Source organism: Cottoperca gobio, chromosome 5, assembly GCF_900634415.1.
Source record: "Cottoperca gobio chromosome 5, fCotGob3.1, whole genome shotgun sequence".
In the NCBI taxonomy this organism is placed as follows: Eukaryota; Metazoa; Chordata; class Actinopteri; order Perciformes; family Bovichtidae; genus Cottoperca; species Cottoperca gobio.
The window spans coordinates 2,663,083-2,679,588 of NC_041359.1; the positions used below are offsets into that span (position 1 = coordinate 2,663,083).

General features: G+C 40.3%; 1 protein-coding gene across 2 annotated transcripts in view; it reads right to left on the reverse strand.

Annotated features, from left to right (window-relative positions):
* hdac11 (histone deacetylase 11) overlaps window positions 1-5,927 on the reverse strand; it is a 28,272-nt gene extending 22,345 nt beyond the window's left edge. For both annotated transcript variants that reach the window (XM_029432253.1, XM_029432254.1), the window contains exons 1-5: window positions 5,729-5,927; window positions 5,230-5,289; window positions 4,954-5,102; window positions 1,685-1,785; window positions 1,044-1,160 (exon numbers count right to left, since the gene is read on the reverse strand). In XM_029432253.1, coding sequence (XP_029288113.1) covers window positions 1,044-1,160; window positions 1,685-1,785; window positions 4,954-5,102; window positions 5,230-5,264 — 402 coding nt within the window. In that variant the 5' untranslated portion in view covers window positions 5,265-5,289; window positions 5,729-5,927. The remainder of the gene's footprint in view (window positions 1-1,043; window positions 1,161-1,684; window positions 1,786-4,953; window positions 5,103-5,229; window positions 5,290-5,728) is intronic.
* Between the last annotated feature and the right edge of the window lie 10,579 nt (window positions 5,928-16,506).

A 16,506-nucleotide genomic window follows, 5' to 3' on the forward strand; every position in this document is an offset into this window, starting at 1 on the left:
CAACTGAAACCTGCCCCATTTGTCAAAAGAAAGCCTTGTAGTGATCGTGGTCAAGCTAACTGTCTCAGGTTCACCCATCCTTCTGATGTGCCTTAATATCATATCATAGTCTGAGAAGGTCCTGGTCCTACCAGCTCTGTTCTAGTCACTATATGTGGTTGTGGAGCTTCAACAAAAAGAACAATTTACATGTTTCCTATCAAACATGTAAATCACTTCCCCTCAGCGGTGCTGGGCTTCACAGGTGTTCACTTCACTTGCTGTTCCCCCCCCCCCCCAGGCTGTCTTCTATCAGCAAGGACCAAAACATGTTATTCCCATTAAGTAAAGGATAATGTGCAGCGTCACGTCGGGGTCCTGCTCACAATTAAATCAATAAAAACATTTTAAAATCAATATTTTGTGTCAAATGATTGATTCATTTAGTAACTAGCCGTGTAATAAGCAGGATAATGTTTGTGAAGGTTCACTAAATAAAGGATAATGTGCAGCGTCACGTCGGGGTCCTGCTCACCCTGTCGGGGTTCATTTCACAATAATGATCGGCTCGCTGCACATTGTCCCGCTTATTACACGGCTAGTTACTGAATGAATCAATCATTTGAAACAAAATATTGATTTAAAATGTTTTTTATTGATTTAATAATGATTTTGTAGATAAATAGTCCGTTAGATTCTACGGCGTAGCAACGGTTGGAACTGCGGCCATATCAACGTAGCGCTGTGCCCTTCTTGAGATTATCAGTTCATATCATGAGAAGTGTTCACATATAGCAGCTAAGTGCTGTGACACTGGTAGAGATGAGACGGGGGCTCGGAGCTGCAGGTGTGATCTGTGACGCTCGAGAGCTTGTATTAATATTTCACAAAAGGTAACAGAGACAGTAGTGGATCACGTGATCATGTGTTAGTGGTACACTACAGAACATCATCTATAGGCCTACGTCTTCCTCTGACAAAGGATGGTGCATAGTAGGAAGATGTGCAAAACATGCTGATATTACCAACATGGACATAAAGAGAAAAGGAGGCTCCCAGATTACCATTATTGTTCCTCCAGTCTGCGTCCGTAAAGGCCGCAACACTTTCCGCTGCACCAGGAAATTAGGCAGAAACAGGAGAGGTGGAATTTCTGTGATCGTCGCCACCACCGCAGACCACTGAAGTGAAAAAGAACACAATTAGTCAGAATGTAGAGACAAAGGCAAACACAACCACAGATGGACCTGAGTTGACTGGAAAGCCAAACAGGTTTCAACGTGTTCGCACCCGGGTTTGGATTGAAAGCTGACTAAAGACATAATAATGCTGCCGGTGGGTTTAGGCTTGAGCCTTGACTCTCACATGAAAACAGGACAGAACAGAATAATGCTAATTCATTTTAACAACCACATGTCATTATTTATACATCACTGACTGTATGGAAAATAAACTGCAGCCTCTAGAAGGAAAATCAAATGAGCATCCAGATCAACTCCTCAGGCTGCTGAAGTCAAAGTGCAAAGACTTATTAAATGTGAACACACAGTAACATTTCAATAACAAATCAATTTGCAATTCTGATGGATCCCTCAGCTCTTCAGTACCATGCATTTAACACACAGAGATGTACAAAAACAAGGGAAGAGATGAAGAGCTGTGGTGAACAGGGCATGTTGGGAGTGTTGAGGGAAAACACAGCAACCTTCAGTCTGTTGAGGTAGTGTGTGGTGTGAACCACCAGCAGATCCTCTTCAGCAGCTTCACGGGCTTCCACAATGTTCCCATCAGTGATGAACTGCTCCTCTGAGACAAAGGCATTGTTTTATTACTCAAATGATCTGCAGACTGAAACTTTGATGCTGTTGTAACATGAAAAACTTGGACTTTGACGTAAATTCTATAAAAAATAAACCTTTATACTAGAGTTGGAGTTTTTACAAATGTTGTCTCAATTTTCACAACACTAAAGTTGCAATCCAAAAAAGTTGGAAAATCTAAATATTAACGTTCAGGAAACAAAAAGTACAACAACTAAAAGGTTCAGCATTTATCTCTAATGGAGTGGAACATAAGCAACAATGTGATGACTCCAATATGAGAAGCACCAACTGGAGCTCCTTGGCATGGTCAATATTATGTTAACCCATCACTAATACTGTATCTTGGTAAGTGTGTTTGCAGTACAGCAATGACAAAGATATCCACCATATGTAACCGTGTATCTTTACAGGGACACAAGGGGCTGTACACTGGGCGGGAGGCGAGGTACACCCTGGGCAGGTCGCCAGGCAATGGCAGGGCTGACACATAGAGACAGACAGTCATGCTCATGTTTAAACCTACAGGCAATTAAGAGTCAACAATTAAACTAATGAATCTAACCTGCATGTCTTTGGCCGGCAGGTTCAAAAGCAAAAAATGAGGCATGACAAAGATATGTCTGACGTCATTTAGAAGTCAAAGTTTCCATTACATAGTGTTTCCACCAGAAGAGAATAACAAGTTTAATATTCAACAATAAGCGTTCTTTAATTGCCACATCTAAGGGGTCCTTATCAAAAAGTGTGAATGTAAAAAAAACATAAATCAGGCAATATAGTAAACATATTAGATTTGTTTTCTTGAATATCAATATGAGCTTAAAAATACAGTGTTAGTCAAACAACAACCATCATTTGCATAAAAGAAGATCCCGTAGTGACAATACAATACCTAACCTATTATAAGGGTGGGGTGATAGAGCAATATAATTATCTATCCTCATACTTGAGTAATGACATAATTATCTTGTTATATATTATGTTTTAAATGTTTACCTCTAAATGAATGACAGCGGGTTTAATAACACCAAACTCTGTCACAACATCACAGCAGAAATTATATGAGAATATTTATATTTTTTAAGGCATTATTGTTTATAAAAATACAATACATTTGGATCAATGTGATGAACATGAATTAGAGTTTTAATCATGATTAATGTATTTCAGTAACTATTAAATGCACACGCTATACACTGCACACGGTGTTGATCGTGTGCATGTGACGTCACGCTTACCTCCCAACCCGTAAGTCAGCCATGTTGGTTGGTATACACAACCAAGACGGCGCCCGTTCCCGTGTGAGTTGCTGCAACGCTTCGTAATTTTCTTTGTATTTAAACCTCTAAGATTGAAAGAAAATGCCAACCTTGTGCGCAGTGTATAATTGTGGTCATAACGCTACTCGTGACCCAGAGAAACGCTTCTTTAGATTTCTTACAATCATCACAAACAACGATCCACAAAAGAGGGATGAATTGCTGTCTACCGAACGCCGTAAGCTGGTTTAGCAACATAACTCGTGAGGATTTAACAGAAGACAAAGCACAATTCACCTGTGTGTGTGGCATCCACTTTATATCTGGTAAGAGCTCATACTAAAGCTATGTTTACGTTTACGTTAGGTAGGATAACATCGCCGCTCTTCTCACTCACAAACCACGGCTTGAGCGGTGTATCTCGAGCTCTTTGAGCGTGATTTACACGGGCATGGACGAGCACCCTGTCATCTTTCAGAGGTTTGATAAGAAGACTACCAACCCAGCCAGAAACAAAGACATTATAAGCATCTAAGCTCTTGTATGCCTTCATTTGTGCATTGGTTGCCCACGACGTTTGTAGCACAAGGTAGTTCACAATATCCGGATATTCAATCGGCGGTAGTCAATCTAAATCCTCACTATAATCCGACAGTTTTAGCGTGTACGGGTCACGGCTGCAAATTTGGACTTTTTCTCTGAATCTTGCCTTTGCAGAGGACTACAGAGAGTCGGAATACTTTGAAGAAGTCGGAGCTGTATTGTTGTAGTTGTTCGCTTTAGACGCCATTTTTGATTTGTATATCATCCAACATGGCGTCGCACGCATACGTTACAGTTTTGTCACGTGATTGCACACGAAGAATACACTGCACACGCTATACACTGCGATACACTCTGATACACTGCGATGTGGTTAATGATCTCCACATTTTATTTACAGAAGTGATACTTTGTACTAAAATATAACTGGTGTGATTTTGAACAAAATGCTACATATGTGCTCATTCATACAAAACTGTCAATAAAGATATTTACAACAATATCAGAGATGTGATAACTCTGAATTTCAAATGTTGAAATAGATTGAGAACATAAATAAATAATGTTGCATGTTTAAATATATCTCTTTCCTACCATGGTAAATCATTGTTAATAATTATTGTGACAAATAATTAACATTAATATTTGATCAGACAGTCTCTTCACACATGAATATTTATTATGATTACACATATTAAGATTCTTTCATGTAACTTATTTTTGACTGACATTAGCTGCAGCATTGCAGGACTATTTACTTGTTTCTTCGTTACTGGAACACAGAAAGGTTGTTACACGCTAATGTTAAAAACAATTCAGCATCTGACTTTGAATGTAACACAGATCGCTCATTAAAATCAATTACACAACAACTTTCCGTGTATGATTTATTAATATGCTGCTGAATCTGCAAAATCATCCACTTTTTATCCAAATATTGCAAGGGTAAATACAAAGTAATCCAAGGTTTTCCTCTGTCAGCAGAGGCACAGTTCTTTATTTGCACTATTAGCTTCTGAATGTTTTGTGGATTCATTAAGCTGCGTACAACACTTTAAGTAGCAAACGCAATAACTTTGTGTGAAGTCATGCCAGTTAGCAGTTGTTCCTCGGCCTTGTAACCTGTCCTGGGTCTCATCTACTGTACCTGCACAGAATCCCACAGGGAGTGTTCCCATCTGTGCTCTATTGCTGTGCCTCTTTTCTCTTAAACAACTACATCTCACCTCTCTGCTCTCTTCTTTGTTCTCTACCTCTTGTTGACTGTCTGATCCACTCTGAGTGATTCCATATACATCAGCTCAGGGAATTGTTCTCCCCACCTGGCACTCTGTTTATTATACTCTTACCTTTCAAGAAGTGAATGACTTTCCCCCACTTCCCTGCATCAAATGGATGTAGCTTTTCAAGGCCCATGAAGGTGATGTTGTAGTCCGGGTGGTACACAATGGGCAAACATGTCCGAGGGATGCTGTTGTACAATTCAGTGTGATGAGAGCTGAAAAAAGAAAGTAAACAAGTTGTTCAACACAACATTGCTGCATTAAGCCTACTTACACATGGAGTGATTTCCCCAGTGGCTTAATAAGCATCTTTGGAACTGTCATGCTGTGTGTGCTGCTCACCTCCTTTTCCCTTCATTATCTTCTTTGTGAGACATGCTTTTCAGGCATTGCTACTTTCATCTGGGGGGAAAAGTAAAGATTACCAACATACAATGAAATCCATTGACCTGTAATTACAGCAAACAATTACAGTAACTATCATAACATGAATAATTCTTATTAAAAATAAGAATTAAAAAAAAAAGCTTTAATCAAGCAACTTAGTTTGTAAAAATCACAATATATCAAGGTGAGGCTAATGCACAAGCAAGAATGAGTCAAATTACCACATGACTCAAAAAGAGTCAAATGTCTCGCGCATGCGCAGTGATATGTGTAAATGTTCAAAGACGCAACAGCACAAGGAAACGTGTGAACCGACACACACAGCCTACAAACATTCTTTAATTATTTGGCCCAGCTCATTTTAATGTCTAAGACAAAAAAAGTTAGCGTGACTACTGTATGAAACAGTCCGGAAGTGTTTCAGAGGACACGAGCAACAGCAGATGAGACTCACCTGCCACTGTATCTGGAGTTACACTGGTCACACAACAGCCGCTGGAAATAAATAGTTTCTGCAGACGGTTAATGTTTGTCCTTCCCGACAGGATGTAGCTTTTTGTAAGGAGCCAGCTAACAGAAAAACGTCTTTTTTCGACAGTGTTTATTTGACGGTATCCTTATTCCGTCCTGCTCCTGCTCCACTGCTACGTAGAATGCGCTCAGAGCTTACGTTATTACCGCACGTACATTTAAAGCAGAAGAAACATGAACTTCAAAAAGCTTCTTTCCTAACGTAGCAGAAGGTTGCTGACACACCGGACATTGGACTTAAGGCATTATTTTGATCCTGCTCAATGTAGACTACATGTAGTTTAAATGCAGATAAAACATTGGAGCATTTATTTAATCATGTCCTGTTACTATGTAGCAGTTGGCTAATGCGAGACTTGGAAGCTATTAAAATATACATCTATACAAATATCCCTGTTTTATAAGCACTCATATGATCATATTCTGTGATAAATCAGTAGGCCTACCAGGTGTAAACAATGTAATACTAAGCTAAATGTCATATACACTTCTGCAAAATTAACACCAACCAAACTACAGTAGGCTACTCTATTTTTTAATTATTTTAAATTCTATTTCGACCCCCTTTAAATATTTTTACTTATAATTTATCTGTAGTTTGTACTGGCTGATTTTGAATTGACCCCCTTGATATTTTTCTTCTTTTCCTATGTTTTCAACTCTCCACTTTGGTCAATGATCTATTCTATAATTGTTGTATTTTCCGGTTTGAATTGTACATGGTCTTTGTGAATAAAGCACATACAATAAATAAAGATACTAATGTCCCTGAAATTTAAATCATATCTAGTGATGAAAGTATCCAGAGCCTAATAAGTCTTTACATTTTAAATAACTATAAGTACAGAAGGGTAATGTGTAAAATGTACTTACGTATCAAAGGTAATAGGACAGATTATGCAGAACAGTCTCTTTCCGAATGTTATATATTATACACATTATATTATGGCATTAATATGGATGCAGCATTTTAATGTAGCTGCTTAAGGTGGAGCTGATTAGACTTCTGCTCAGTGTGAAGCCGGGTGGAGCTATGCTTGGAATTATGTTAGGCCCCCAAACTCAACATACTGTACCAACAGGGATGATAATGATCTCCCCCTTAAGAGAGGGAGTGAGATGTCACTCAAGCACATCTTGTACGCGCGTCCACTGTCCAGACTGATGTGATGGGGAATAAGTGTCCAATGTAGGTGGACCATGAGGGTGTAGACTCTACACACACTCGTACAGCCTTTACTTTCTTTCCAGTAGTTTGATATAAAACAATGGATCACATTTATAAAGGTGATCATATATTTGTGGATTAACATTCAACACTCAAGTTGTACTACAGTGCAGGCAAAATGCATTTAATTAACCTAATTACATGTCATCAAAGCTCACTTAAGTAGGTTTCACCATCTATATATAGAACTGCTTTGCATATAGGTTACTAATCTATTAGATAAACAATCATCAAGCTCATAATATTTGTAAGATTTATTCCATCCATGCATATTTGTCTGTGATATTCTATTTTGCTTTTCTTTGCACAGTTGCAGCTCTTTTGCAGGGAACAAGACCATTTCTCCAGTTGGATCAACAAAGTTTCAGTTTATGTCAGAATGTGCGGAAAGGATTTAGTAAGAGGAAACAGAATCCTTTTTACTTTTACTTCAGCAACACACCAAATCTTCCCACAGGGATCAATAAAGTTTCATCTTATCTGATCTCAGTATGAGCAGTAATGTGCCCATAAAACTCCCTTGAACGCTGTTGTCTATTTTGTAATAGAGCAATGTGAATTCCCACACTACTGCAATGCAGGCACTGACAGGCAAAACTGTGGAATCTGTAATTCCTGTGAATGGGATGTCTCTGTGTGCCTGCCTGGTGGCAGCTGAAGAGGGAGAGATCTATAAATAGCATAGTATGTTAATGCCTGCGTACGGTAATAGTTATATTTTGCCTCTGAAGTGAGGAGAAGCGTGATCTCTCCGCTGGCCTGGAAATCTGAGAGAACGTCAGAAAAGCTGTTAAATTTCTGCCTGTAGTACCTCACAGTGAAACGACCTTACTGTGGCCAGTGGTGTATTTTTAGCTCATGTTAATTCCCTATACTGTCTACAGAATACTGCATATAGATTATCGCTGTGATTTTACTATCTTTAGAAACATGTGTCTTCATGAGCTCATCTTTCCATAATCACCAATATTGGACGACAAAAATATGAGGAACAGTAAGGACTAAGTTTCAATATAATCATCTGGTTAAAAAAACTAAACTAACCAGAGACATTTGAGGAGACTGTGTAGCTGATGTTTATAGTATTACAAAAAATTATGAGGCTATTTTATGGATCATTTATTTAGTCTCCTTTAACCTTTGATCATATAGCATGGAACAGCATTCTGAAAGTCTACACCAAAAAAACAATACAATAAGAGGAGATTGGCAACAGACAAGCAAATGTGATGCCAAATGTGATACTTACCTGCCACAGCATAAAGAAGGGCTCCTCGAGCTGTAGTAAAAAACCTTTAAAAAATCTTCCAAAGACCACCTTCCCAAAAAACATAACCTGACTAAAAATAAACTGGGCTGTAAATGTGTGTCAGCTGTCATGATTGCAATAAATCATGAATCCAAATGTAATGTATTCAGGGTCATAATTCCTCACCACACACTTTGGAGCTTTTACTGCCACAAGGTTTGTCACTACTTCGTTTTAAAAAGCGATCTGTTTGGTGTCACTGCATGTGAGGGGCCGTCAGCGAGCAGTGGCACAACACCTTTGTCTCGACCTGCTGATGTGTTGGGACGGGTTGTGGTGATATTCAGCTGGTAATTGAAATAATGCATTTTACTTTGACGCTTTCATTTATGTGAGTTTTTAAGCACATTTAGATATAAAAATAACCAGCTTTGTAAATTACCGAAACATTGTATTGTTAATTTAATCCATCATTAGACAGCGCTCTGAGGCCCAGTGGTTGAGAATGGTAAATGTACTGCATTTACAATATATAGCATTTTCTAGTCTTAGCGAGCATATATACAGTATAGTATAATAGTGTACAACACTGTAAAAACTACAAATTGGAATAACACATTTACACTCAATCTGTGATACTTCCACTGGACCTTAGCATGCACAAGCTGTACAATTCAACTGAATCAAATTCAGCAGGTCTGAAATAAACTGAACCTTTATGAAGCCTGACAGATTTACTTGACAGATTACAAATCAGATTCAATTTAATGGTGACTTTTGGAGTTGGACAAAGTATTTTTTTCATTTGTGTTTTGCAGGTCGGATGGTGCACACAGACATACTGCTCCTATCATATCTTGCCGAACAGAATGTACAAGAAATCATTACAAAGAAATGTCGATAAAGTGAGAACCCGAATGCACCACTCGGAACATTTTATAAATGTTTTATCAACTTATTTTGGAAATTCAATCTCAGCTCCTATAACACATCTATAATAAACAGTGTAGCCACAATAGAGACACTAAGACCCTTGAGGACAAAATATCCCATAAATATATATATACGTATGTATAATATATATAATATAAATATCCATTTAAACAACAATTCTATATTTTTTCATGGTTTCTATTATAGAGTTATTGCTGCTGAATAATGGAGCACTGCAGTGTTTGATGCAATGCATCAAAATCAATGTTGATGCTATTCATTGGCGACATCCCCTAGCATTTAGTATACAGAAAATAATTAAACTTGGCATTTAAAGGGTTCAAATTCTGAAAATTAATGAATAGTCAGTGTTAGAACTGCAGTGTACAGACAGAATGAAAAACTTCCTGGGTTTTTACATGAAATACTTAACGAATCAATCCCGTCAACTTGCGGGTTGGGGCTTTAACAGCGGCGGCCATTAGCTCATCAGTGGGACACACAAACAGGGACTCACACACACTAACATGCACGAGCGGCCAGACCGGCTACGTAAAGAAAACACAGTGAAGCTTGGATCAGTGTTATGATTTGAATAGCTCATCATACATACAACTGTATGTACATTGTTAGTTCTACTCCCTAACCCCGCTACATATTAATACACCCTATTCCATCACAAGTTTTATACTACTGTTTTCAGCTGCATAAACATTTATTTTGGCCTGGCAGTTGTGATTTTGCTTTCTACTTCAGAAGAAGTGATTGGCACCGCAAGGTCCACATCTGACATGAATTAGAGGGTCTGCTTGGTGCTATAAACACCTTACCAACAATACTGAGTATCTGTTGCCAGTGCAACTGTCAAGATAGATATGACAGCCACTCTCACGTTGAGCGAGAACAAAGAAAATAAATCCCCCTCTGCTGAAGCAGAGCAGCTGATGGTATAAATGGACCATCAGTAAAAGTAATATTTACAACTATAACCTGATTTCATAAATCCTCATTCACTGTTGTGTATGGGGTGACGTTGTGAGGGACGTATCTGGAGATCTGAGACGTTGTTTCCTTCTGCACCACTAAAGCCAGAAGGAACAATTATCTTCTGCAGGGATTGAATACTTCCTTACGCTGATTCATGGGATCATTTCTCCGACCACAGCAATTATTTAAAGCAATTAAGTGCAATGGAAAATATTTCAGGCTTATAGACAACACTTTGTTCATTAGAGGAGAAAGGTAGGATTACATTAAATCCTGTTTAGAATGAGTTCAGTTTTACAATATTAAAGTCCAGCCGTCCATAGTGCTGCCTAGTGCGGTAATGTTTATCTTCAGCAGTGATCTATAAACTGAAGGGGTGTGGTGTGACTGAAATGATTATCTCCACAACTGTCTTTTTCATTTCCTAATCTCTGAGCCTAAATGTTATTCTCTTGGACTTCAATCAAATACAAACGTTTCTTCTTTGGCCTGAAACTCATCAATAAATAAAGTTGTGTGATCAAAATCTTTTGTTTTGTTTATGTCACTGTTGAATGTTGTAAAGAGACAGGAAGACAGGATGAGTATGATTATGAGTCTTGGCAACATTTATTGTTTAACTCTGTATTAGGTCTCGGCCTGTTCGTTAGATGTTTTGTGTTATGTTTGGACTTCCTGTTTTATTTTGTTAATTACCTGTTCTCTGTTGTTTCTACTTCCTACCCCCAGGTGTTCCCAATCTGTTTGTTAGTGTCCTCACCTGTGTCTCGTTCCCTCTCACTTCTTAGTGTGTATATAGTCTGTTTTGTTTGTCTCTCGCTGCCAGGTTGTCTTTGTACTTTGTTGTCAAGAGTTCCAGCATTAGTCCCGTCTTCTTGTTTCCCAAGTGTTTGATTACCCGGCTTCCTCAACCCTGTTTCTGTGACTCGATTCTGCCCTTGCCTGATCCTTGTCTGCTGTGCTGCTATGCTGAGTATCTACCCGTGTACCAAACCTGTTTCCGTGACCCGACTCTGGTCCTGGATTACCCCTTGATGCTTTGTATGATCAACTGCCTATGTGTGTACCATAGCAACTGCAAAGTTCAGTAAAGACTATTTCCATTCTACAGTTATCTGCCTCTGTGTCGTGCAATTGAGTCCCACCTCCCTTCTGTCTTGATCGTACCGTTACACTCTGAGCTCATCCATCATATCCATGTTATATGAACAATCTAAATGGTGTTAATACTTGCACGAAGCACCGTGCAGAATGAATATACCATTCAATTTAATGTTGCAGTTGGTAAATGTGGCGCAAATTTGATCAAAATCCTAATTTATTTGTTGATTATGTTTTGTATTATGAAAAGTAAACTTGCAAAGTAACTAGTAACTTAAGTTATAAAATACATGCAGTGGAGTAAAAATTACATATTTTCTCTCTGAATTTAGGTATAGTAGAATTATAAAGTAGCAGAAAATGGAAACACTTCAGTTATGTAAAGGCACCTCTAAATTGTACTTAAATACAGTACTTTAGTAAATGTACTGTACAGAATATCACATTCAATTTGTAGAGCAGATAAAGTGAGTGCTCTCCTTGCATTATCTTGACAATGGAGCCGTTTGTCTAAATCCTATAAGGCTTCATATTATTTGACTGAAGCACCATAGGAAGGCTGGCAGACCCAGGAACACACAACACAGACACAACAATGCCTCTCAGTATTCTATCTGCTCAGGCTGAAGTAAACATCATGTGACTTCCAGCCAGGCAGTGATCTCATGAAAGCCTGCCTTGATGGTTGTTGGTCCTTTAGGTACCTTATGCAGTATACAGATTACAAGGATAAGAGCCTGTGTGCTGACACACAGACAGACACAGCAACCCTCATTTCTCCATTTCGCTGTTTGGGTTAAACTATTATCAGACAGTTTTATATAATTAGCATTCATATGTTTGCTTGTGTGGACAAACACAGATGGTTAATACATGTAACACTTGACATGAAGGAAGCAGAACAGTGGATTTTTATTAAACATTAAACAGTATTGAATGTCAACAGTTTGTCACCTCTCCTCTCGGCTACACTGGTGTCCTCCTCCGCCTCTTATCTGAACATGCACGGATAGAAGCACAGCTCCTGCCTTTGGTAAGCGGAACTGCCAAAAGTGTAGAGTTATTTTTCTCATGAGTAGCTTATTATAGTTTGTTTAACATTTATTGTTGGCCCACCATTTATTTTGTTTACTGTAAATATCTGCACAGGACACCACTAGCTGTACAATAAAATTCACTTGGACTGCTGAACTTCCCCTGCGACACATCCTTCACTCGGCCGACCCTCACAGGCCAACTATCTGCGAGCTTTAATGTTGTAAAGCTGTATGTTCACCTTATAGAGAAAAGATCACAAACAGGAGGAAGCATAAAATAAAAAGCACATTTATTTACTCTCTGATTCAATTAAAGCAGCTATATGTGGATTGTGTACGTGCCTTATTAAAATCATTCAGATACTTTACGTTTGTGTTTCTCGAAAAGTGAGACAATCAAGTAAAAATGATGCTGTCAATGAGTTGCGTTCGACCCATTTGATCTCCGAGTCCTTGAGTCAAATCCAGTCATTTATTAATATTACCACTAGGGGGTGCCAAAGTCAGAATTAAAATAATCTACACACAGTGGCTTTAAAGTTTCCTGAAGTTGTTTTGATCCTTAACAGTACTAATGCATATTATATCAACAGTGGATCATGTGTGTAAGGTGAAAGGAGTCACTCATGGTGACAAAGCCTTTGCAGTTCCCTCAGCTCTATCAACAGTTTCCGCGTCTTTCAGCTTATTGTTTTGATTTTACGGCCCGTAACTTTAATATTTTAGTTGAGTCTCAACCAGCTGGTGAATATAATGGAGCTTATGGCCACTTACTGTAAGACTTCAGTAGTTGATTTCAGCAGAGCAAAAAGGAGAGTTAACACTGGACTAACATTCTTCAGTATATTAGTGATACATGTCTGCTGGATGTGTAAACTGTCAAGTTATTACTAACCAGTAATCCATATCAGAATACCAGTGAGTTCGCTTGTTGTCGAGTTCTATCCACATATGGCCAAGAAAAACATACAAACAACTAGTGCAACTTTAATGTGATGTAATTCCTGTTGGAACAAGCTGTGCATCTGGCTAGCTTGCCAGTATTTTCTGCCCCCGCATCTTTCCTGACATCCACGTATGTTATTGCGGGACGCCCTCGTGATCGGTGCCCGTGTGTTGGCTCCCACAGCACAAGTTTGCTGGCTGGCAGCTCTTGGAGTCTCTGGCAGTGACCGGCCAGCCTCATTCTCCTGACCGCTGTTTTCTCACCCACCCTTAGCGGCCCCCCATACAAGTGTGTGTTGGTGACACGTGTAGCACCCATCTAGGGATTTCTGCAGGGTGGGCTTCAGGGTCCAGCATTCACTGCCATACAGGAGAACAGACTCCACTGGTGTATGGAAGAAGCTGAGTTTCATTTGTCGGGGGAGGTTGGAGTTCCACACACAGGTCATGCCGTTCAGGGCCCTCCATGCAAGCGCCTTCCTCACTTTAAGGTCTTGCTCGGACGAGTTGATCCACTAGCCCAGGTATTTTAAATCATTGACTTCCTTTAGAGCAGTGCCTCCTGTTGTTTTTAGAGGTGGATGGTCCGGGGGGATGTTATATGTTATGAACTCAGTTTTCTTGGCTGGTGGGACTTTTTATTTACACGCACAGGGGCAGTTGTAGTTATACCATGTAAGATGAACAGTGTGGGGCAACTTTGCTTTGTTTTACGTTTCTACAGTGGACAATGGCATCAAAACACACATTCTTACCTGGAACTTTGAAGATTTTCACCCCCCAGTAATCAGTCAGTGCTACCAATAAACGGTGCTCCTGGGATTTAATGTAACATATCTGTTCAGCTCAATGGTGATGGAGGAATTCAGCTATCAATGTGTCCAGCTTTCCCGTGACTGACCTCTCACTTATTGCTGTTTAAATTTCACTCTGTTTGGACTTGTCTCTCCCAGAGAGGACTCAGTTCTCAGCAGCGGCCATACTAAACGCGTAAACAGGGTGCATTTACAACATCACAGTGGGCCAGGGTCTTTTTTCTGACAGTCCATGTTTGTGATCCTGGCTAATAAAACTGGTGCATACTTAAATGTAAATATTTCCTGTGGCACTGCTAATTATTATTTAAAGGTTATGATTCCACATGGTTTTTGGAGTTTTAACACATGGCACACACATTCCAGACTTACCAATGTGTTGATTTACTTAGTGCAGCTGTAAAAAAAAAACTGACTTTGAATATCAATGCAATTAAAAAAATATACAAAAAAAAAGTTTTTATAGACAACATGCTGTTCAATATGACACATTGTCAAAGTCCTGGTGTAAGTTGTGTGCCCAGCATGCTACTGTGCCTCCTGTGGGAGCCTCGACCACTGCCACTCACAGCACAATAATCCTGACGGAGAATATGCTACGGAGCCATGGCAGGGAGCGCTGGGCCCGCAGCATGGACATCAATGGGCTTTCACAGCGTGCACCCAACTCCTCTTATCCAGCTACACATCTGACAGCTGCTCCCACGTTACCAGAACACTCACACACTTGACAGGAGTGTGTGGAAGTGGACTACAATAGAATGAGACACCACTCTGTAGCCTTTTATTTAAAGATGAGGTTGTAGTGTGTATCAGGGTGTGTATCAGGGTGTGTATCATGGTGTGTATCATGGTGTGTATCAGTGTGTGTATCATGGTGTGTATCAGGGTTGCAGACTTGAAACGCATTATACTTGTATCCTCAGTAGACGTGTAGTAGACAGGAAGATGAACATGTAGAATTTCTGAACCTATTTTAGATTTACTTACTCACTCACACACACACACACACACACACACACACACACACACACACACACACACACACACACACACACACACACACACACACACACACACACACACACAGCCTTATATCCATAGCAGAAAGGAGAATAGTATCTCGACAGGACTTTCTTTATGTTGTTAAAATCCCCCGCCACAATAAAAGCAGCTTCCGGTTGTGAAGTCTCTGTCCTGTTGATAATCCCATACAGCTCCTACAGAGCTCTGTTATTGTCAGCGTGCGGCGGAACATACACTGCTCTAAACACAACAGATGTAAACTCCCGTGGCAGATACCTCCTGCCTTACTCTTCCCTGAGTTTATTGTCTGGCCCTGGCGATAAATGGAAAATCTATGTAGGAGCAATAGCGGAGTCCAGGATCAAAGGGTCAAACTAAGTTCTTAATGTCCCGTTGAAATACCATCCTGCTTCAGAGGGTATCCAGTATATTATCTAGGGATTAGACGATTGCCAGAAGAGGAACCCGATTTTCATGTTTCCTGAGTCTGACTAGAACCCCGGCCCGGGACCCCCACTTCCTTTTTCTCCGGCTCCCCCGGCAGGTGAAGCAGCAGCAGCTCTCCGTTGTTTGCCAGCTGTGGTGGAAGATTGCTGTCCACCAATGTTCTGATGTGTACAAGTTGTTCTCCACATATTGAATGACAGGGCTCGCTTGGGCGCTTTGCATGTTGCAAAAAAAGTAAAATGCAGAGGAGCTCGAGGCATGGCAGCCATCCACGCCGCCATCTTGCTTCTATCATATGGCTGAGGGGAGATGTTAGGGTAAATCTTTCCTCTCTTGTTGAAATTGTCACGCAAAGGCACAGGCACAGTAGACATGTTTTATGTTCTATTATAATACTAATATATAGTAAAAGCTATATACAGTTCAAACCATATATTAATAAAGATGAAAAAAGCAATAGTAATATCCTGGTTAGAATCCATGGGACCTCTCTGGGAACCATCACCTTATCGTGGTGGAGAGGTTTGTGTGTCCCTATGAACCTGAGAGCTGTGTTGTCTGGAGCCTAGTGCTCCTGGTAGGGTCTCCCAAGGCAAATTGGTCTCAGGTGAGGGGCCAGACTAAGAATGGTTCAAAAACGACTTCATGAAAGAAAGGGAAAGGAAAGGAGAGACCCTGCCCGGAGGAAGCCCGGGGCCCCCGTCTGGAGCCAGGCCCAGAGGGAGGGCCCGACAGAGAGCGCCTGGTGGGCGGGTTTGCCACGGAGCCCGGTCGGGCACAGCCCGAAGAAGCTACGTGGTGCCTCCCATCCATCCATCCTGTGGGCCCACCACTCATGGGAAAAACCGCTGGGGTCGGGTGCGCTGTCACATGGGTGGCAGTGATGGTCAGGGACCTCGACGGACCAGACTCGGGCAGCAGAGGCTGGCTCTG